The sequence below is a fragment of the Loxodonta africana genome, chromosome 6, assembly GCF_030014295.1.
Source record: "Loxodonta africana isolate mLoxAfr1 chromosome 6, mLoxAfr1.hap2, whole genome shotgun sequence".
Classification (NCBI taxonomy): domain Eukaryota; kingdom Metazoa; phylum Chordata; class Mammalia; order Proboscidea; family Elephantidae; genus Loxodonta; species Loxodonta africana.
Window position 1 is genome coordinate 577,659 of NC_087347.1, and position 24,346 is coordinate 602,004.

The 24,346-nt window shown below is 41.4% G+C and overlaps 1 protein-coding gene across 5 annotated transcripts in view; it reads left to right on the forward strand.

The window, feature by feature from the left end:
- LOC100661670 (contactin-associated protein-like 4) overlaps positions 1-24,346 on the forward strand; it is a 162,058-nt gene that overhangs the window by 136,946 nt on the left and 766 nt on the right. For 4 of the 5 annotated variants that reach the window (XM_064286340.1, XM_064286343.1, XM_064286342.1 and 1 more), the window contains 6 exons: positions 1,864-2,103; positions 8,661-8,885; positions 14,048-14,181; positions 15,030-15,117; positions 22,658-22,870; positions 23,058-23,129. In XM_064286340.1, coding sequence (XP_064142410.1) covers positions 1,864-2,103; positions 8,661-8,885; positions 14,048-14,181; positions 15,030-15,117; positions 22,658-22,870; positions 23,058-23,129 — 972 coding nt within the window. The remainder of the gene's footprint in view (positions 1-1,863; positions 2,104-8,660; positions 8,886-14,047; positions 14,182-15,029; positions 15,118-22,657; positions 22,871-23,057; positions 23,130-24,346) is intronic. The other variant, XM_064286344.1, reaches the window with a different exon arrangement.

The window sequence follows — 24,346 nt, forward strand, 5'->3', positions numbered from 1 at the left end:
TGTTTAAGTTCACTAACCTTTTCTCCTTCAATGAGTAATGTTCTGTTAATTCTATTTGAAGTATTTTCCTTCCTAGAAATTGTAGTTTTTCTTTTTCCCCTCCAAAAGCTCAGTTTGGGTCTCTTCAATATATCCCATGCCTCTGTGTAAAATGTTCAATCATTCTTGGGCTTTTTGAACATATGGAATACAATCACAATAATTCTTTCAATATTTTCATCTGTGAATTTTCTTATCTATACCATTTTTTTTATACCATTTTTAGATGTCTTTCAATTGATTTTTTTTCAATTGATTGCTTTTTCTCCTCGAGGTCAGTCATATATATGTTCCTGCTTCTTTGTATGCTTGGCGATTTTTTTATAGGACCTCAAACCCTGTGAATTTTACCTTGTTGCATGCTGGGTGTTTTTTTATTTTGTTTTATTTCTTTAAATATTCTTGAGCTTTGTCTGGAGTGAGATTAAGTTAGTTGGAAGCAGTTTATCTTGGGGTCTTGCTTTTAAGTGTCTTTCAGAGCAGCAATAAGTCGAGGATTAATTTTAAATCCTCTTCAGTTCTATACCTGGTGATGTCTCCTGGATTTTGTGGTTGTTACTCTGCTGGTGGAAACAGACAGCTTGCCCAGTCCTGTGTGAGCCCCAGGCTGTTTCCTGTGGTCTTTTAGAGTGGTTCTGCCTGGCCCCAGGTCTTTTGCTCACACCTGTGCTGGCAAGTGCTTCTTTGTCCTGAGAGAGACAGCAGACACCCCCAGCACTTTCCCCTTGGAACTCCCTCCCTCCCAGCTCCACTCACTGCTCCCCCATCACAGCACCTCCCCTGGCCACTCCCCCTGCCACAGCACTACTCCCCTGGGGCTCCCCCTGTTCTGTGGCCCCTCTCCTCATCCTTATCCTGTGATGGGGCCTGAAAATGAACCCTAGCAGTGGCCTGGAAACTCCCCTGGCGGTGGCCTGGGGGCACTTGCAGGTCTTCCATCATGATTTATTCCTATCTCAGAGATCATCGTCATCTGTCCCTAGATGCCCAGAGTCTACGGAACTGTTTCTTTTTTTTTTAAGATATTTTAGTTGTTTTTCAAGGTGGGAGAGTAAGTAAACCCAGTCTTTGCTAGAAGTGGGAGTCTATTTTCAATTTAAAAATTCTTACACTTTAGGTAACCATTTCAGTATATATCCCATTGTTGTTGTTGTTGATAGTTGCCATGGAGTCAGCGCCAACTCATGATGAGTCCATGTAAACAGAACAAAACGTGGCCTGGTCTTGCACCACCTTCATGATCGTTGATGTGCTCGAGTCCATTGTTGAGGCCACTAGGTATTCTGAGTGCTTTCCAACCTAGGGAGCTAGTCTTCCAGCACTCTATCAGACAGTATTCAGTTGTGATCCGTGGGGTTTTCATTGACTCATTTTCAGAAGTAGATCACCAGACCTTTCTTCTTAGCTGGTCTTAGTCTGGAAGTTCTGCTGAAACCTGCCCACCATGGGTGACCTGTTGGTATTTGAAATGCTCGTGGCATAACTTCCAGCATCACAGCAACATGCAAGCCACCACAGAATGACAAACAGATAGGTGGTAGATACATCACGTTACACTACAGTTATTGTAGTAATATCAATGTCCTATTAAATTTTATTCTTCATTCTAATGAAGCTAACTTAAAAATAACTTCTCAGTTAATGGAGAAGGAATCTGTTAGAGTAAACGTTAACCAAACTCACCTTTAAAAATGAATTATTTTTCAGTTTTCTTGAGTATTCCCCAACACTGTCAATATTTATGTTTCCAACATTATGTTTGTTCATAACTTTGGGAAGCCCCAGGCGTTGCCACTTCTCGTAAAGCTCACTGTGCCCCAACAGGCGGCACGGCCACCAGGCAGAGAGGCTTCCTGGGCTGCATCCGGTCACTGCAGCTCAACGGGCAGGTGCTGGACCTCGAGGAAAGGGCCAAGGTCACACCAGGTGTGGAGCCTGGCTGCCCAGGGCACTGTAGCACCTATGGACACCTGTGCCACAATGGCGGGCACTGCCAAGAGAGGCCCCGTGGGTTCTCCTGCGACTGCGAGCTCTCAGCATTCACTGGACCCTTCTGCTCCGACGGTGAGTGCAAGGAGGAGCTTAGCCAGTGGGAATAAGCTGCCTGTGTCAGACACCTAAAAACTGTGCAAAACCCTTTCTGTGCAACTATTTGATAAAATTATTTCAGCCCCTAAGTTCCATCACTCTTTTACAGCCTATCTTATTTTGTTGTGAGCCATCAAGTCAAGTCCAACTTACGGCAACCCCATGTGACAGAGTAGCCTGCCCCATAGGGTTGCCTAGGCTTCGATCTTTATGGCAGCAGATCACCAGGCCTTTCTCCATCAGAGCCACTGGGTGGGTTCAAAACACCAACCTTTAAGTTAGCAGTCAAGCACTTAACTGTTGAACCTCCAGGGCTCCTTCCTTTCTTACTTTATTAGGAAGAAATGTGATCCTACTCTTGAAAAGCCAGTGACTACTGCTGTAAAATCCAGTACCAACCCATCTGGCTTCTTGGAGGCCTCTCTATACATTCTTATTTTTCTACCTAATGCTGATGTTCTCGGATAATGTGCCATTAACAATCTTCCTCCTGTGGCCTTTGCCTATTTCAATATTACTTTAGGAGTCATTATTATTTAAAATACTAATTTCAGTAGTACAATTTTTTTCCAGAAAATATTTTTATTGGTATAGTAAATAAATTTTTCATTAAATATTGAGTCAAACTAAAAGAGTCATTAAAACATTTTGCTCTGGAGTTTGTTGATGATCTGTTGCTAAGGTAAAATTTTTCAGCCTCTCTCATTCTCAGAAATCACAAGCATTCTTTGAAAAGACTGAAGGAGCTGATTGTAGTGCGGACGTAATTCTGGGAAAGTACTTACGAGCTTTATATTTCCACAGATACTCAGAGAAAACAGACTCATCAAAGCAAATTTCAACATCCTTCAAGAATTCTTGGCTGTCGTATTTTGCCCTTAACAGCCTACTGGGCTTTAGAGCACAAAATTGGATACCTAACTGGATCAGCTATTGATTTTTAAAACATGGCAATTAGCTGCCTAGAAGTGGTCAGAGCACAATTATATAGGCTGTGCTTGAGGACCAGTCTGTGGTGGTCAATCAGCCTTCTGTCACCATTCCAAGACACTTTTCACCTACGCGGGTGATATTCAATGGTGCTAAGGAAACTTCTGCTATTGTTGGCACAGAAAAGTGGTCTACTAATCCTTCCTCCTCCACAAACAACAAAATATGTGTAATATCTCTACAATAAAAACTGCTGAAAGAAATTAACATCTAAACAAATGGAGGAATATATCACATTGATGAATTGGAGGGCTCAATGTTGTTACTACGTCAGCTCTCCTCAAATTGATCAGTTCTCCCTCAATCAAGATTTCAACATTTTTTTTTTTCTTTGTAGAAATTGGCCGGATAATTCTAAATTTTATATGGAAATGCATTTGGCCTTGCATTTCCAAAGCAATTTTTTTAAAAAAAACAACAAGTCAGCAATGGAAAAAAATAGAGAATCCATGAATGAATCCATACCTCTAGTCAACTGATTTCCCACAAAAGTGTTAAGGCCATACAATCAGAGGAAGGGGAGTTCTTTAAGCAATTGGTTCTGGAACAACTGGGCACCCAAATGGAGAACAAAAGTCACTTACCACTTAACCCACACCATAGACAAAAAGTAACTTGAAATGGATCATAGGCTTAAATGTAAAAGCTAATATTACAAAAATTCTAGAAGAAAATACTTTTCACCTTGAGGCAGACAGAATATAAATCATTAAAAATTGATAAATGAGGTTTATTAAAATGAAGGTTTTTTAGTCTTCAAAAGACACTGGTAAGTAAGAAATAACTGTTAAGAAAATACTTCCAAAGGACTTGAATTCAGAATACATAATACTTTACACCCAACAATAAGAAGATGAAGACAAACAATCCAAAGATAAAATGGGCAAAAAATTGAACAGACACTTCATCAAATGAGAGATACAAATGGCAGAGAAGCACATGAATATATACTCAACATTGTCAGTCATAAGGAAAATGAAAATTAAACCCATAATTAAATACCACTGCATACCAAGTGGGTGCCAGTCCTAAGTATTGGAACCGATGTGAGAAAACTGGAACTCTCAACCCCCACTGGTGTGAGTATAAAATGCTGCAGCCACTTGGGAAAACTCTTTGTCAGTTTCTCACACATATGCACTCGTACACTTATTACCTGATCCATAGGATCCAGCTCCTAGGGGAGTCCTAAGAGTGGGATCCAGCTATCCCATTCCTATTTAGCCAAGATAAATGCAAATGTCGGTCTACCCAAAGACTTGTACACAAATGTCCATGGAAGATTGAATAAGATCCAAAAACTAGAAACAACCTGTATGTTTATCAATAGTGTGAGAGATAAGAAAATTATAGTATATCCATTAGTGGAATACTAATCCTCAAGAACATGGATTAACCCCAAAATCATTAGGCTGAGTAAAAGAAGTATGATTCCAAAAAAAAAAAAAAGAGTGTGATTCCATTTACACGAAATTCTAGAAAATGCCAACTAATTTAGAGCAACAGAAAGCAAGCCAGTGGTTGCCTGGGCTTGGAGATTAAAGAAGGCAGTCACTACAAATAAGCACAAAAAGGATCATGAAAAAATTGGAAATGTCCTGAATATTGTCTGTGGTAGTTATTTCATGGGTGTATACCTCTGTCAAACTCACTGAGTTTTACACTTCAAAGGGATGTGTTTATTATACCTAACTGTACCTCACGAAAGTCAATTACAAAGGTATTTTATCCCTTCTCCATGAATAAAAATCTTAATGTTTTAATGGTTCCATGTCCACCTCCACTAAGTGCAAGCTGAATGTTTTCCTGCAGAGAAACATTTTACTAGCAGTCGATATTGTGTTGAGGATGATGAGACATTATGTGTCCTGAGAGTAGGTTTGTGGGGAGGTTTCTGAATGACTGTGGTTTGCTATGCGGTGTGTGGACCTCTGTCCCAGGGAGACAGGTGGCAGTACAGTGATTAAACCACCCATGCCTCCCCCCACCCCCTTGCGTGCACACGTCTGGAGAATCCATCTTACTTAGAATGCCAAAGACACAAGCTCACAAACTGATTTAGGGAAGATGGACAGTCCTGCTGGACAAAGGACTGCTTCCCTTGATCAAATCCATGTGATGCCATCATCCCATCATTTGTTCCCAGTGGATGAGGCTGACATAACTAGATAAGACTGTGTGTTGGTCTCTGAGGAGAGGGACCCTCATCCTAGCCAGAGCAATTAGGCTAGATAAAGAAATAAAGGGCATCCAGATTCATAAGGAAGAAGTAAAAGTATTTCTGTTTGCAGATGACATGATCTTACACATAGAAAACCCTAAAGAATCCTCAAGAAAACTGCTGAAACTAATAAAAGAGTTCAGCAGAGTATCAGGATACAAGATAAACATACAAAAAATCAGTTGGATTCCTCTACACCAACAAAAAGAACGTTGAATAGGAAATCACCAAATCAATACCATTTAGAGTAGCCCCCAAGAAAATAAAATACTTATGAATAAATCTTGCCAGAGATGTAAAAGACCTATACACAGAAAACTATAAGACACTACTGCAAGAAACCAAAAGAGACCTACATAAGTGGAAAAACATGCCTTGCTCATGGATAGGAAGACTTAGCATTTTAAAAATGTCTATTCTACCAAAAGCCATCTATAGATACAATGCAATTCCAATCCAAATTCCAAAGACATTTTTTAATGAGATGGAGAAACAAATCACCAAATTCATATGGAAGGGAAACAGGCCCCGGATAAGTAAAGCATTACGGGAAAAGAACAACAAAGTGGGAGGCCTCGCTCTACCTGATTTTAGAACCTATTATACCGCCACAGTAGTCAAAACAGCCTCATGGTGGTACAACAACAGGCACATAGACCAATGGAACAGAATTGAGAATCCAGACATAAATCCATCCACATATGAGCAGCTGATACTTGACAAAGGCCCAAAGTCAGTTAAATGGGGAAAAGACAGTCTCTTTAACAAATGGTGCTGGCATAACTGGATATCCGTCTGCAAAAGAATGAAACAAGACCCATACCTCACTCCATGCACAAAAACGAGCTCAAAATGGATCAAAGACCTAAATATAAAATCTAAAACGATAAGGGTCATGGAATTAAAAATAGGGACAACACCAGGAGTCCTAATACATGGCATAAACAGTATACAAAACATTACTAACAGTGCAGAAGAGAAACTAGATAACTGGGAGCTCCTAAAAATCAAACACCTATGCTCATCTGAAGACTCCACCAAAAGAGTAAGGAGATTACTTACAGACTGGGAAAAAGTTTTTAGCTATGACATTTCCAATCAGTGTCCGTTCTCCAAAATCTACATGATACTGCAAAAACTCGACTACAAAAAGATAACCCAATTAAGAAGTAGGCAAAGGGTATGAACAGGCACTTCACTAAAGAAGACATTCAGGTAGCTAACAGATACATGAGGAAATGCTCAGGATCTTTAGCCATTAGAGAAATGTAAATCAAGACTACAATGAGATTCCATCTCCATCCAACAAGGGTGGCATTAATGCAAAAAATGCAATATAATAAATGTTGGAGAGGTGTGGAGAGACTGGAACACTTATACACTGCTGGTGGGAATGTAAAATGCTACAACTGCTTTGGAAATCAATTTGGTGCTTCCTTAAAAAAGCTAAAACTAGAACTACCATACAATCCAGCAATCCCACTCCTTGGAATACATCCTCGAGAAATAAGAGCCTTTACATGAACAGATATATGCACACCCATGTTCATTGCAGCACAGTTCACAGTAGCAAAAAGATGGAAGCAACTAAGGTGCCCATCAATGGATGAATAAATTATGGTATACTCACAACAGAATACTACGCGTTGATAAAGAACACTGATGAAACATTTCATAACATGGAGGAATCTGGAAGGCATTATGCTGAGTGAAATTAGTCAATTGCAAAAGGACAAATATTGTATGAGACCACTATTATAAGAACTCAAAAAATAGTTTAAACAGAGAAGAAAATATTCTTTGATGGTTATGAGAGTGGGGAGGGAAGGAGAGAGAGGGTTTTTCACTAATTAGATAGTAGATAAGAACTATTTTAAGTGGAGGGAAAGACAGCACACAATACAGGAGAGGTCAACACAAGTGGACTAAACCAAAAGCAAAGCAGTTTCCTGAATAGACTGAATGCTTCGAAGGCCAGCGTAGCAGGGGCAGAGGTTTGGGGACCATGGTTTCAGGGGACATCTAAGCCAACTGGCATAATAAAATCTGTAAAGAAAACATTCTGCATCCCACTTTGGAGAGTGGCGTCTGGGGTCTTAAACACTAGCAAGCAGCCATCTAAGATGCATCAATTGGTCTCAACCCATCTGGAGCAAAGGAGAATGAAGAACACCAAAGACACAAGGTAATCATGAGCTCAGGAGACAGAAAGGGCCACATAAACCAGAGACTACATCATCCTGAGACCAGAAGAGCTAGATGGTGCCTGGCTACAACAGATGACTGCCCTGACAGGGAACATGACAGAGAACCCCTAAGGGAGCAAGAGAGCAGTGGGATGCAGACCTCAAATTCTCATAAAAGGACCAGACTTAATGGTCTGACTGTGACTACTAGAAGGACCCCAGAGGTCATGGTCCCCAGACCTTCTGTTAGTCCAAGACAGGAACCATTCCCAAAGCCAACTCTTCAGACAGGGATTGGACTGGACTATGGGATAGAAAATAATACCAGTGAAGAGTGAGCTTCTTGGATCAAGTAGACACATGAGACTATGTGGGCAGCTCCTGTCTACAGAGGAAGTGAGAAGGCAGAGGGGATCAGAAGCTGGCAGAATGGACATGAAAATAGAAAGTGGAGGGAAGGAGCGTGGTGTCTCATAAGAGGCAGAGCAAATCAGGAGTATACAGCAAGGTGTATATAAGTTTTTGTATGAGAGGCTGACTTGGTTTGTAAACTTTCACTTAAGGCAAAAAAAAAAAAAAAAAGATACAAGGACCTTCTTCCAGAGCTGACAGAAAGTGAAAGCCTTCCCCTAAAGCTGGCAAGAGACTATTTCTCCTAGAAAATAAATATGTTTCTTAGAGACAAAAGAGAAAGAGAGAGGAACCCTTAGGCCTCCTCCCTTCATCACTCCTGGCAAAAATCACAGCCTGCTACCTGCAAAGGACTAAATCAAGGGAAATTTAAGGAAGGAAGTAGAAAGTAAAGGAGGTAAAAGCCAGGGAGCCTGATTTCTGCCTGAAACCAGCAGAAGCACACTGAACTTCAGGTAGAGACATCACACTGGAGGGAAAGCATGTGTATAAACATATATAAGACTCTTGAGAATGGCCCTGAAGTCCATCAATTAACTGTTGCTCATCTCTCAGATATGTGGGTGCTTATTATATTAAAAAAATTTTTCTTTAATTATATTATATCCTACTCTTCTATTTGTTATTTTTTCTGAAAATTAAAATAAGTTAAATATAATTTAAAAGATATACTTAAAATGAGACCCTTAATCTTTTTAACATAAAAAATGTGCATATTATTTCAGAGATTTCTGCCTATTTTGGAACTGGCTCCTCAGTGACTTACAATTTTCAAGAATATTATTCCTTAAGTGCAAACTCCAGCTCCTATGCTGCCTCATTCCACGGGGACATGACCTTAGCCAGAGAGATGATCAGCTTCAGCTTCCAAACAGTGCAAACCCCAAGCTTACTGCTGTATGTGGACTCCTTCTACAAGGAATACATGTCAGTCATCCTTGCCAAAAATGGTAAGTATCATTTTACTGTTACGAAAGTAAATCATATCATTGCAAAAACAAACCTGTTGTCATGGAATAGATTCTGACTCAGCTACCCTATAAGACAAAGTGAACTACCCTATAGGATTTTCAAGGCTATGTAATCTTTACGAGAATAGACTGCTGCATCTTCTCTGCAGAGCAACTAGTGAGTTCGAACTACCGACCTTTTGGGGAGAAACCCAGTGCTTTAACCACTGCGCCACCAGGGCTCCCATTGTTGTTGTTGTCATTAGTTGCCATTGAGTCAGTTGCAACTCATAGTGACCTTATGTACAACAGAACAAAACACTGCCCTGTCCCACACCATGCTCATGATCATTGTTATTCCTGAGCCCATTGTTGTAGCCACTGTGTCAATCCATCTCCTTGAGGGTCTTCCTCTTTTTCCATGACCCTTTACTTTGCCAAGCATGATATCCTTCTCCAGGGACTGATCCCTCCTGACAACATGTCCAAAATATATGAGACAAAGTCTTGCCATCCTTGTTTCTAATGAGCATTCCAGCTGTACTTCTTCTAAGACAAATTTGTTCATTCTTTTGACAGTCCTTGGTAAATTCAATATTCTTCGCCAACACCATAATTCAAAGGCATCAATTCTTCTTTGGTCTTCCTTATTCATCATCCAGTTTTCGAAAGCACATGAGGCAATGAAAAACACCATGGCTTGGGTCAAGCGTACCTTAGTCTTCAAGGTGACATCTTTGCTTTTCAACACTTTAAAGAGGTCTTTTGCAGCAGATTTGCCCAGTGCAATGCATTTTTCTGTTTCTTGACTGCTGCCTCCATGGGTGTTGATCGTGGATCCAAGTAAAACGAAATCCTTGACAACTTCAATCTTTTCTCTGTTGATCATGATGTTGCTTATTGGTTTAGTTGTGAGGATTTTTTGTTTTCTTTATGTTGAAGCATAATCCATACTGAAGGCTGTAGTCTGATCTTCATGTGTAAGTGCTTCAAATCCTCTTCACTTCCACCAAGCAAGGTTGTGCCCTCTGCATATTACAGGTTGTTAAGTCATCCTCCAATTCTGATGCCCTCTTCTTCACATAGTCCAGAATCTCAGATTATTTACTCAGCACACAGATTGAATAAATTGGTGAAAGGATACAACCTTGATGCATACTTTTCCTGACTTTAAACCACCTGGTATCTCCTTACTCTATTTGAACAACTGCCTGTTCATCTATGTATGAGTTCCTCATGAGCACGTTTAAGTGTTCTAGGATTTTCATTCTTTGAAATGCTATCCATGATGTGCTATCATCCACAGTCGAATACCTTTGCATGGTCAATAAAACACAGGTAAACATTTTTCTGGTATTCTCTGCTTTCAGCTGGGATCCATCTGACACAATATCCCTCATTCCATGTTCTCTTCTGAAAGACCTTCAGCAAAATTTTACTTGTATGTCATATTAATGATATTGTTTGATAATTTCTGCATTCAGTTGGATCACCTTTCTTTGGAATGGGCATAAATATGGATCTCTTCCAGTCAGTTGGCCAGGTAGCTCTCTTCCAAATTTCTTGGCATAGGTGAGTGAGCACTTCCAGTGCTGCATCCATTTGTTGAAACATCTCAGTTGGTATTCTGTCAATTCCTGGAGGCTTGTTTTTCACCAATGCCTTCAGAGCAGCTTGGACTTCTTCCTTCAGTACCATCGATTCTTGATCATATGCTACATCCTGAAATGACCGAATGTCAATCAATTCTTTTTGGTACAGCGATTCTGCGTACTCCTTCCATCTTCTTTTCATGCTTCCTATATCTGTCAGTATTTTGTCCATAGAATCCTTCACTATTTTAACTCGAGGCTTGAATTTTTTCTTCAGTTCTCTCAGCTCGAGAAATGCAGAGCCTGTTCTTCCCTTTTGGTTTTCTAACTCCAGGTCTTTGCACATGTCATTATAATACTTTACTTTGTCTTCTTGAGCTTCCCTTTGAAATCTCCTGTTCAACTCTTTTACTTCATCATTTATTCCTTTTACTTTAGCTACTCGACATTCACCAGCAAGCTTCAGAGTCTCTTTTGACATCCATTTAGGTCTTTTCTTTCTCTCCTGTCTTTTTAATGACCTGTTACTTTCTTCATGTATGATGTCCTTCCTCAACTCATCTGGTCGTCGGTCATTAATGTTCAACGCATCGAATCTATCCTTGAGATGGTCTCTAAATTCAGGTGGGATATACTCAAGGTCATACTTTGGCTCTCATGGACTTGTTTTAATTTTCAAGAGCAGTTGATGGTCTGCTCTGCAGTTGGCCCCTGGCCTTGTTCTGACTGATGATATTGAGCTTTTCCATTGTTTGTTGCCACAGATATAGTAGATTTTATTCCTGTGTATTCCATCAGGCAATGTCCATGTGTATTAAAAAAAAAAAAAAAAAAAACCATTTATGTTGTTGAAAAAAGGTATTTGCAATGAAGAAGTCTTTGTTCTTGCAAAATTCTATCACGCAATTTCTGGCATCATTTCTATCACCAAGGCCGTATTTTCTAACTATCAATTCTTCTTTGTTTCAACTTTTGCATTCCAATCACTAGTAATTATCAATGCATCCTGATTACATGTTTGATCAATTTCAGACTGCAGAATTTGGAAAAACCTCTAATTTCTTCATTTGTGGCCTTATTGGTTGCTGTGTAAATTTGAATAATAGTTGTTTTAACTGATCTTCCTTGTAGGAGTGTGGATATTGTCCTATCATTGACAGCATTGTACTTCAGAATAGATCATGAAATGTTCTTTTTGATGATGAATGCAATGCCATTCCTCTTCAATTTGTTATTCCCAGCATAGTAGTCCCTATGATTATCCAATGCAAAATGGCCATCATTAGTCCATTTCAGTTCACTAATGCCTAGGCTATGGATATTTATGCATTCCATTTCATTTTTGATGATATTCAATTTCTCTAGATTTATACTTCATACATTTCATGTTCCATTTATTAATGGATGTTTACAGCTATTTCTTCTCATTTTGAGTTTTGCCTCATCAGCAAATGAAGGTCCCAAAAGCTTGACTCCATCCATGTCGTCAAGGTCGGTTCTACTTTGAGGAGGCAACTCTTCCCCAGTTGTATTTTGAATGCCTTCCAACCTGAGGAGCTCATCTTTTGGCATTATATCAGATAAAGTTCCACTGCTATCCATAATGTTTTCACGTGTCTGTCTCTTTGTTCTACTGTGGAGGCTTGTGTGTTGCTGTAATTTTGGAAGCTATGCCACCACTGTTCAAATGTCAGCAGGGCCACCCATGGTTGACTGGTTTCAGCTGAACTTCCAGACTAAAAGAGAGTAGGAAGAAGAACCTGGTGGTCTACTACTGACAAAAAAATTAGCCAGTGAAAACCTTATGAAGAGCAGTGAGCTCCCATTAGAATTATAATATGAAGTTTTCCTCTTGGTCTACAAACAGGAAACAGGGCATGCTCACCAATTGCCACTGTGTTAGTACTTGTTTTATTTTTCAGGACTATAAAAAATATTGTCACAAGAGGTATCATTTTAGTAATTACATTAAGATTCTTTCTTCTATAAAATTTATTATCAATTTGCATATTTCATGTAAACAGAGCTATCATTATCTCTGGAAGCTCTTTATTAAGAATATAAGGTACCTAGTTATAAGTGAGCCCTGGTGGCACAGTGGTTAAGTGCTACAGCTGCTAACCAAAAGGTCAGCAGTTCAAACCACCAGTCACTCCTTGGAAACCCTGTGGGGCAGTTCTACTATGTCCTATTGGGTTGCTATGAGTCAGAATCACTGGAAGGCAACGGGTTTGGTTTTTTGGTTTGGTTAGTTATAAGTGGAGAATATTTTCTCCTGTTTCAAACCAAAGGAGGGAGAATCAAGGAAGGTGCTAACACAGTACAGCTATGTAGTAATGCCTGCCCATGGACACCAGATCAACAGCATCTTTTGTGCCCTGTCCACGGTGCTGAAGAATATTATGCCACCTCCACCTGAAGATGAAAAGTAAAAATACAACCAGCCAGCCAGCAACTATGTTTCCATGGTCCACTCTGAGTTTTAAACATTTTAAATGCAAAGGCAGGGCAATAACTTATTATCTGGGAAAATTTGCAAGAATTTCCAACTTGTGGAGTTTTAGAACAGCACATAGGACAGCTGGAGGCATGAGGGTGAACTTTTCTGGAGAAACTACAGCCGCGTCAGGAGATGTGGGAATGCGGAAATCTTGTCTCCAGGCAAAACTTATTACGCTCTTCTGCTACCCACTTGCTGGTTATGGATAGAGATTTTAGAACTAAAACCGTGTGTGTAAATAAACCAACAAGCTGCCCATCATTTCCAATATGGCCCCGGGCTTTGACACTCAGAGTATGTATAGAAATGTTAGGTAGGAATATTTAGCCCCCATTGTAGGCTTAGAGCTGTAAACCCTCCGAACGATAGGATAACTTCACAGACACATCAGAAGGTGCTCTGGCGAGCACTGCGATTGACTTCTCAGCCAGTGACAAAGCAAGGAGAATCCATTCCAGAGGGATATGTGGTTGAGACTGCACACTTCCTGCTGGTCAACACTTAAAGTTCACAGCCTTCACCAACTGGAAAGACTGTCCACAGGTCCCTTAGGTATTCAGTAGCTACATCTGCACAACTCTTCCATGAGCCTACTGCATATGACATAACTACTCACCTTTTAGAATTTAGGAAGTACCTTCGGAGAAGACAAGATGATAGAAACAGAAAATAATTTCAATACTGCACAAAGCTTCAGTATTTCTCAATGAAAAAAATTTTTTGCAAGGGTGGAGTGGAGTTTAGAGTTTAACATGAACCCAATCCAAGTTTTTCTTTTAGGAAATTAAGAATTGTAAGAAAGAGAGTTCTTATGAACGACAGCTTTTGTCTTGACCTTACAGTGGCATGATTAGCCTGGCAAGTTGGTCCAAGAGTGACTCTAAAGAAGCATAACTGTTCCAGGAAAGGTAATGATTAAGGCTGTAATTGTACATCCAAATGAGCTTTGTTGACTGGATCCAAGCTGGAAAATGTCCTTAGAAACAAATGTCAAGAAAAACTTCTCTGGAATATGCAAAGGCAGTTTTAAAAACATTTTATTAAAAATTGTTCTTTTTTTCCCACTCTAGGGAGTTTGCAGATTCGGTATAAGCTAGATATACATCAAGATCCTGATGTTTTTAACTTTAATTTCAAAAACATGGCTGATGGCCGCCTTCACCACGTGAAGATCAACAGAGAAGAGGGAGTGGTCTTTGTGGAGGTAATAGCACGCTCAATCAAACGATGACTGAAAGTACAGCTTCTCATTTGGAAAGTCCTGAAGCAGAAGGTTAAGCTGTATAGTAGAACAGGCTTCTTCCGACTGCTGTTTCTTCCTGTGGCTCAGACAAGAAGTCAAGTACAGTCCATTATTTTGTGATTGTTTATTTACTCAGTAATGGAATCTGCCAAATATAGCAGGAATATTTGACTACTTAAATTTTTCCTCATTTATCTTAATTTACTTGCTCTGGAAACGTCTATTTTATCATGTATTACTGGCAGAATCTTTTAAATGATTCTCCAGTAGGAATCTATTCCATGCAATTTACAAGAGTACAAATGTTATGTCAATTTAAAGACATGGTTTATGTAAAATATGATTACGATTAAAATTTGCATAACTAAAAAATAGATGTGAGTCAATGTAGAGTAAGTGAAATTATTCAGTCAGTGTTTTGAAAATGTGTTTTTGCTCTCTACATAGAATAACATTTCTTGGCTTCACATTTCAGGTTTTATTTAGATATGTATAAACTTGGGGCTTGCAAAAACCTCTTACGTATTTTTGCAATCATAGATAATTTATATTATTTCAGGGACTAATAAACTATGAAGACAAATACAGAAAGGTAAGGGACTAGGTATGGGGTGAAGGGTATCTGAGATGTTATAGAAACAGTTTATGAACTAGTAATCATAGTCACAAATTCTTGAATGTAAGGCTCTTTAATCATGCATAGCACTAACACTTTTTTTTTTTTTAATCATTTTGTTGTATCATCTTCCTTCGATTCCTGCATGTTACAACAAATGGCGTCCTCTTGATGTTTGCTTCTCCTGGGGCAGGTGAACCAGAAAACAAGGAGACAAACGAGCCTGTCCTCGGGCACAGAGCTCCACGCTGTCAAGTCCCTGGTGTTGGGCAGGATTTTAGGCAAGTAAACAGAGACCCAGGAGCCCTGGTGCTTCAGTGGTTAAAGCCCTCACTGCTAACCGAAAAGCCAGAGATTCTAATCTGAAAGTCATTCCATGGGAGAAAGATGTGACAGTCTGCTGCCGTAGAGATTTACAGTCTTGGAAACCCTCTGAAGCAGTTCTACTCTGTCCTATGGGGTCACCATGAGTTGAAATCCACTTGACAGCAGCGGTTGGATATAGACACATACCCCCCTCCCAGACGCGGATCCCACGTGTACCATTCACACAACAAGCAAGTTCCTTGTTTTATTTTAATTACACCATTAGTGCCAATCAAGGCAGAAAGCATACTTTTGTCTGAGTGCACATATAATCATGAGAAAAATGCTTCCTGAAGATGAGCCAGTATACTCTGCTAAAAATAATTCCAAGCTCCTCTCTCTCATTTGGCAATCAAGCACAATGAACGCAGTAATTTTCTTATGCCACAAAGAAGACTCATGATCAAAGCTGATGTGGGTTAAACAGCTGCTGATCCAGAAACCTCACCAGGATGATGTTTGAAAGGGGGATTTAAGTGTATGTGAGAGTTGTCCTTCAGCTGACGACCATGCTTTGGATAGGGCAAGCCTCCTTTGCTTTGCTGTCATGTTTTGCTAGGGATGGTTCTGTGGCCTACAACTGTTTTTGCAAAAACATAACCTGACATCTCAGTCTCATTTACCCTTGCCAGTTACCAGTGACAGGTCACCCTACTAGACAGGGTGATGAGAAAGCCTTACAAGAAAGTGAACTGTGGGCAGATACTCAAGGTTGGTGGATGGTCTCCATGACTTCAAGCAGGAGGTATGGCAGGTGGACTACAAGAAGGGGAAGAAGACCAGTGGACTGAGTGAGGGTGGACAAGGGATGGAAAGGAGAGAGGGATGGGGACCAATCACAGAGGGCCTCATAGGTGTGTTGTTCTTCTTAAAAAAATTTTTTGACTCATGGCAACTCTATGTACAACACAACACACTGCCTGGTCCCGCGCCATTCTCACAGTCTTTGCTGTGTTTGGGCCCACTGTTGCAGCCACTGTGTAAATCCATCTCGTTGAGGGGCTCCCTCTTTTTTGCTTACCCTCTACTTTACCAAATATGCTGTCCTTCTCGAGGGACTAATCCCTCCTAAGAACATGTCCAAAGTACATGAGACAAAGTCTCGCCATCCTCACTTCTAAGGAGCATCCTGGGTGTATGTCTTCTGAGACAGATTTGTTCATTCTTCTGGCAGTCCATGGTATATTCAATATTCTTCACCAATACCACAATTCAAAGGCATCAGTTCTTCTAGGTCTTCCTTATTCATTGTTCAGCTTTCCCATGCATATGAGATGACTGAAAATGCCATGGCTTGGGTCAGGCACATCTTAGTCCTCAAAGTGACAGTTTTGCTTTTAAACACTTCAGAGAGGTCTTTTGCAGCAAATTTGCCCAATGCAATAAGTCATTTGATTTCTTGACTGCTGCTTCTGTAGGCATTGATTGTGGATCCAAGTAAAATGAAAGTCTCGGCAACTTCAATCTTTCCTTCTTTTATCACGATGTTGCTTATTGGTCCACTTGTGAGGATTTTTGTTTTCTTTAGGTTGAGATGTTATCTACAGTGAAGGCTGTAGTCTTTGATATTTATCGGTAATTGCTTCAAGTCCTCTTCACATTCAGCAAGCAAAGTTGTGTCATCTGCATATTGCAGGTTGTTAACGAGTCTTTCTCTAATCTCGATGCCAGCTTCTTCTTTATATAGTACAGCTACTCAGATTATTTGCCCAGCATACAGATTGAATAAATATGGTAAAAGGAAACAACCCTGACACACACCTTTCCTGATTTTAAACCACCCAGTATCTCCTTGTTCTGTTCGAACAACTGCCTTTTGATCTAAGCAGAGGCTCCTCATGAGCACAATTAAGTGTTCTGGAATTCCCATTCTTCAAAATGATATCCATCACTTGTCATGATCCATGCAGCCAAATGTCTTTGCATAGTCAATAAAATGCAGGTAAACATCTCTCTGGTATTCTATGCTTTCAGCCAAGATCCATCTGTCATCAGCAATGATATCCCTGGTTCCATGTGCTCTTTTGAATCTGGTTTGAATTTCTGGCAGTTCAAATCTGTCTTGGAAGAAGTACATCCAGAATGCTCCTTAGAAACAAGGAAGATGACACTTCATCTCATATACTTTGGACACGTAATCAGGAGGGATCAGTCCCTGGAGAAGGACATTATGCTTGGTAAAGCAGAGGGTTAGCAAAAAAGAGGAAATCACTCAAATAGATGGACTGACACAGTGGTTGCAACAATGGGCTCAAGCATAACAACCATCATGAGGATAGCACAGGACCAGGCAGTGTTTCATTCTTTTGTACATAGGGTCACTTTGAGTGGGAACCAACTCGACAGCACCTAACAACAACACAATGGGTAAAATATTGAATTATGCAGACAGTATCAAAAGAAGATGGAAGGAATCCACAGAGTCGCTGTACTAAAAAGAATTAGTTAACGTTCAACCATTGCAGGAGTTAGCACATGATCAGGAACCGATGGTATTGAAGGAAGAAGTCCAAGCTGCATTAAAGGCATTGGTGAAAAACAAAGCTCCTGGAATTGACGGAATACCGATAGAGATGTTTCAAAAAATAGATCCAGTGCTGGGAGTGCTTGCTCCTCTATGTTAAGAAATTTGAAAGACAGCTACCTGACCAACTGATTGGAAGAGATCCATATTTATGCTTATTCCAAAGAAAGGTGATTCAACAGTATACAAAAATTATCAATTTCATTAATATCACACACAAGTAAAATTTCACTGAAGATAATTCAAAAGTAGTTGCAGCAATACACTAACAGGGAACTACCAGAAATTCAGGCCAGATTCTGAAGAGAACATGGAATAAGGGATATCACGGCTGTCAGATGAATCCTGGCTGAAAGCAGAGAATATCAGAAAGATGTTTACCTGTGTTTTATTGACTATGCAAAGGCATTCAACTATGTGGATCATAACAAATTATGGATAACATTGCAAAGAACGAGAATTCGAGAACACTTAATTGTGTTCAGGAGGAAAACTGTGTATAGACCAAGAGGCAATTATTCAAACAGATCCAGGGGTTACGGAGTGGTTTAAATTCAGGAAAGATGTGCATCTGAGTTATATTCTTTCACCATGCTTATTCAGTCTATATAGTGAGCAAATAATTTTGCCCATAGAATCCTTCAATATTCCAACTTGAAGCTTGAACCTCTTCTTCAGTTCTTTAAACTTGAGAAATGCTGGATGTGTTCTTCCCTTTTGGTTTTCTAACCCAATAGTCTAACCAAAAGGGCATTAAAGACAGGAAAGAAAAGACCAAAATGGATGTCAGAAAAGACCTGAAAACTTGGTCTTGAACGTAGAGCAGCTAAAGCAAATGGGAAAAATGGTGAAGTAAGAGTTAAACAGAAAAGTTCAAAGCGCAGTTCATAGATATAGAGACCACTCTAAAAAAATAAATAAAAGCAGTTGCCATCAAGACAATTCCAACTCCTGGCAGCCCCAAGCGTTTCAGAGTAGAACTGTGTCCCACAGGGTTTTTCAGTGGCTGATTTTCTTGGAAGCAGACTCCCAGGACTATTTTTCAGGGTGCCTCTGGGTGGATTCAAACCTCCAGCCTTTCTGTTAACAGCTCAGTGCTTAAACATTTGTGCTCATTAGGGACTACCCAAACCCAGTGCTGTCAAGTCAATTGCGACTAGAGAGACCATTATAAGGACTCACTTTTTGTCCTCGTGCAGTGTGGAGCCCGTGAAGGACATGGCCCTTCGTTGTAATTAAAGCTCCACTTGGCTGCTGTGTGAGAGGTAGGAAGTAGGTAGTAAGGGAGAAAGGGAGTCCAGTAGGGAGCGGTTGCCATAACCCAGATGAGGGATGATGCTGGATGTGACCAGTGTTTGCCAATGCAGGGTTGGAGAAGTTGTAGATCCTGGGTATATCTTAAAAGTGGAGACAGCAGAGTTTTCTGAGGGATCGAATGGGACAGAGACAACTCCAGGGGTTTGCTCTGAAATACTAAGGCACGTGTTTCCCTCATCTGAAGCGGGGACAGCCCCAGGTGGAGCCAGTTTTCAGTCTATGATGACTGAGAAGCCTTTTGACACCAAGTGCAGCCATTAAGCGAGGGCAAGGTCCGGCCTGGGGGCATGTCTGGGTGTCCTTGGCTTATATATGGCTGGACATGTACTTGTTTATCTCTTTTGCAGCCCACTGAGGAGTCAAGAGGCAAGATTAGTTCTACAATTTTGGAACATTATGGATGTTCACTTTTTCTTTAATATAAGTCTATATTTTATTGCATTTTTTTTAAGCTATGGCATAGCATGGAAGGCTGTACAGAATTAAAAATCCTAAACAAAACCCACAACACCTGCTGATTGTCCTAGCCTCTCTCCTCACGGAGCCGCCCAGCCACAGCCGTCAGGACCCCCTAGGCCCCTCAGCAACAGCACCATGGAGGTGAGCAGGTACACAGCCTCTGCCGCGGGCGGACAGAAGCTGAGTGGGCAGACTCCGGCCCCATCTGTCCTCCTGAAAGCCCTTCTCTCTGCCCCAAGAGGCAGTTATTCTTGGTCTGAACAAAATGAGCAACTGAGGCGTTCAGAGAAGCCCACATTACCCAAGGCAAGGCTGTGTCTCTGGGAGCAGATGCGTCCAGGGTGGAGGGAGGGAGACTCTGTCATCAGCGGGTGGGCAGCCACCACTGCAAGAACATGTGACAAGTACATGCCCCCTGCCAGCAAAGCCTCCACAGTCTAAGGGGGAAAGACCAGGCATGCACTCGCGTATTTTAACACACCCATAAAACCCACTGCATCCAGTTGCTTCTGACTCATAGAGACCCTGTAGGACAGAGCAGAACTGCCCCACAGGGTTTCCAAGGAGCAGCTGGTGGATTCAAACTGCCAACCTTTGGTTAGCAGCCAAAAGCTTAACCACTGCACCTCCAGGGAAGTGTTTAAAACTATGACGAGAGAATATTTTTTTAAAAAGCAACTTATGTTCAAAGTTGGTGATAAAAAGTCTTAAGTAATGTGCAATAAATATATTGTGTAACAAACTAAGAAAATATGCTACATCATATAAAACTTAATGAACAAATGAATATGCAAGAATAAAATTAATTTTATATATTGATATCTATACATCTCCCTTCAATTAAATGAGTAAAGAACATTAGAATGGAATTGAATATATTCATATTTTTATTCAAGAATATTGGATATTCATTGGTATCTTATTCAGGCCCTAAAAATACGGTAGAAGTTCAAGCTCAGCAATCAATTTTATAGCTTAAAGAAATTGTACTTCCTGAAATTTTAAGTAAAAATGAATTTACCATATGCCTGGGGGGCACTGATTTTGACCAAGGTCTGATGACACTTTCCACATTTTGATAGTTTAATATAAGATTCGTCCTGCCATAAGCTTAAGAAAACTTTCAAACCATTTTGTAATCCCAAGAAAATGCAAACTTTATGTTCCAGATGTGAGTGGTACATCTCACATCTTACCAAAGTCCCTGAAGCCTCTGAAGCCCACTCAGAAAGGACTTCTGTTTTCCAAAACGGGGTTGAACATTTTGGTTCATTGCCACCCCCAAGGGAAACAACCCCACACCCAAGGGACTCTGACAGCAGGAAGGACAAGGAAATTCAGAATAAAATCCATTGCCATCAAGTCAATTCCAACTCATAGCAACCCTATAGAACAGAAGAATTGCCCGCATGGGGTTTCCAAGGCTGCGATCTTTACGGGAGCGGACTGCCACATCTTTCTCCTGAGGAGCAGCTGGTGGGTGTGAACCACGGAGCTTTCAGTAATCAGCAGAGGGCTTAACCACTTCAAAACCAGGGGTCCTTGAAATCCAGGATAGCCCCTGCCAAACAAAGCCATTGGAGGAGACAAGCAGAACCTCACATAAAACTTGAAAGAGCAGGAGATTTCAGTAATGCAATAAAACAACTTGTCAGAACTCAAGCTAAAGAGTTCCACAACTGAACTGAAGGAGAGATGCATCCCTGCTGAAATTCGAAGCAGACCAAATAGGTCAAACCCCACAGAAACCCACCAAGGCAGGGATCAGGCAGGGAGGACAGCAGATGTCGGGGATGGACTCAGGAGAAGAGATGGGAACAGATGGAATTACCAAAGGAGAAAAGAGTGGACCGCATATAAAACAGCTTTCTCTGAGCTGAAGCAGGTTTAAGGTTCTTTGAGTCCTAGGCGGCATGGGGGGAAATGCTTAGACACCCCGACACAATGTGTGAACTCTGAGATCACCAAGGAAACACCATGGGCTTCCATGCAGAAAAAAAAAAAAAAAAAAATTATTACAAAGACAGAGAGTTAGGCTGGCATCAAACTTCTCATCTGCAGGAATTTAGGATGGAGAAATCATGCTACCGATGACACCAGGCGTCAATCTTTGCCCAAATATTGATCTGCCGGGTCAGAGAAACCCACCCGACCACCCCTCATGAGAGAAATATGAGAAAAAGTGTCCTAATCAATTAAAAATAAATGAGAGTAGAGAGGGAAGGAGGGAGAACCTTCCGGTATGAAGGCTGTCTGTGTTCATACACAAACAAACGAGCACCCTTATAGCTGCTGCTGCTGTTGTTAGCTGCCAGGGAGTGGATTCTGACTCAGGACAACCTTGTGTGTGGTTGGCTCTAAATGGATAATGATAATCATTTGGGAATACGAAATATCAGTACTGAATCAGGATCCTCAGAGTTCTCTGACCTTCTCTAAGTGGAGACAGACTGAGGGACTGTCTATTGAACGTTTCCTTGTGGAGGTCAATTTTGACAAACCCACTGTTAAATCTGAAAAAAGCTAAGGTTTAAAAACAAACTCTAACGTTAGTACTCATTAGTGGGACAGGCCAATATATACACATAAGGTTTTTGTTTTTTTCCCCTTCTCAAAACAATCATTAATGCAATTTTAAAAGCATTAATTCATTATTTCCCCTTTCTATGAGTATTATAGTTTTATTTTACTTTTCAGGGATATCTTATTTTATTTTGGGGGGACTTGTAAATCCACAAACTCATTTTGCTTTTCTTCCGTTTCACTTCATGGTTGTTACTTAAAACGGCCTTTCTACAGAGGGGAGCCAGTCCACTGGTGTGCCAGGGCAGCTGGCCTCTGGGTCCTCACTGTCCAAACTCCCAGAGCGCCCTCGGTGTCCTGCGCGCCACTCACCCTCCCCCACTGACCCCCACTGACCTTCCCCCACTGACCCCACTGACTCTCCCCTGCTGACCCCCATTGACCCCCACTCACCCACCCCCAACGACCCTCCCACTGCCTCCCCACTGCCCTCTCCCCTGTTGACCCTCCCCTAGTGACCCTCCCCCGCTGCCCTCATCGCCACACTGATGGGGCCCCCCTGACCGCACCCCCATTGACCGCGCGCCCCACTGATCGCCCCACTAAGGCCCTTCTCTGTCGCCCGCCCACAGAGCCTGGCAGCCACCTGGACCCAGAGACGGCGCGGGCTGGCGCCGAGGGCTTCGAAGGCTGCCTGTCGGCGCTGCAGTTCGAGCGCGCGGCCCCGCTGAAGGCGGTGCTGAGCCCGGGCCGACCCGCGCGCACCGCGGTGCGGGGGCCGGTGGCTGCGTCGAGCTGCGGAGCCGGGGACAGCGCGGCGCGGGAGCGCACGCACGCGCGAGCAGGTGGGCACGGACCCGGATGGCTGGGCTGGATCCTGGGTTGGGACCTCTCAGCAGTCGGCTTGCTTCCCAGTTATTTTCAGAATTTCCACTGGGGCTGACAGCTCTACAGTTAAAACGACCCAGGTGCCTAGTTCACGAGGACGCTTGGGTGTTTCTCACCGTCACCCCCTTTGCTTTCCCGCTGCAGATCACTCAGGACCAGTGGGCGAAGGGGAGCCCATCGCGGACGCAGCCAGGAGGGACTCGGCGGTGATCGGAGGTGGTGCTTCTCGGCTGGCCACATCATGATTTAGGGTGACATCTAGCTTTTTTTTTTTTCTAGCCCAGGGGGGTATTTATGAAGCGGCTCCCCATTTCCAAGCCCTGGTCGGTGAATGCGTGGGTCACTGGAGACTTCACTATTGGCGTATTCTCCTATGTAATTTTACTGAGTCCAGCATCTTTGGAATCGGTACAATTGGTTGCTTTCCGCAAGCAGGGTTGTGTCATCTGCATACTGGCAGCTTGTTAATGTGCCTTTTCCCAATCCTGATGCCCTATTACTCTTCATAGAGTCCAGCTTCTCAGATTATTTGCTCAACATACAGACTGAATAAATGCAGTGGAAGAATACAACGCTGACCCACACCTTTCCTGACTTTAAACCACGCAGTACTCCCTTGTTCTGTTGGAACAACTCCTCTTGGTCTCTGTGCAGGTTCCTCATGAGCACAATGAAGTGTTCTGGAATTGCCGTTCTTTGCAGTGTTATCCATAGTTCCTTATGATCCACACAGTTGAATGTTTTTGCATAGTCAATAGAACACAGGTAAACTTTTTTCGTTCCGTTGTGCATAGAGTCACTATGAGTCGAAACCGACTAGACCGCACCTAACAACAACAAACTTTTTTCTAGTAGTCTCAGCTTTCAGCCAGGATCCATGTGTCCTCAGCAATGATATCCCTCAATGCCGTGTTAGTCATCCTTAAATGGACAAAGCTTGCAAATGGCATCTTCATATTTATTTATTAATATTTCAAAACTTATTTTTTAATTTAATTTTCACCGGTACAATGCTTGCGTAGACATTTTTACCATAGCATAGCTTAGTGTCTTTCAAACTTGAATGTGCGTAAGTATCATGGAAAAGCTTTTTAGGATTATTAATTCCTCCCACCCAGATATTTTGATTAAATTTTGATTGAACCTGTGGTAGACGTTCAACCGCAGGCGTTGGCTTGAATCATCAAAACCTTTATGAGTGAAAATTTCAACTAATTTGTAGCCAGAGGCTCTATGTTACTTAGGCTCCTAAGTAAATTTAGTGACAGGAACCATTCATGTATCTGTAAATAAGAATCACGTATAACTGTAATTCACTATTACATACCCAAGCTATTTAAAAACAATTTTATTAAAACATGTGCAATTCAGAATCCTTAGCAAAACTGTTAAAAACTCTGTGGAGGCAGGATGTGTTCTAGCCTTTTAAAGTA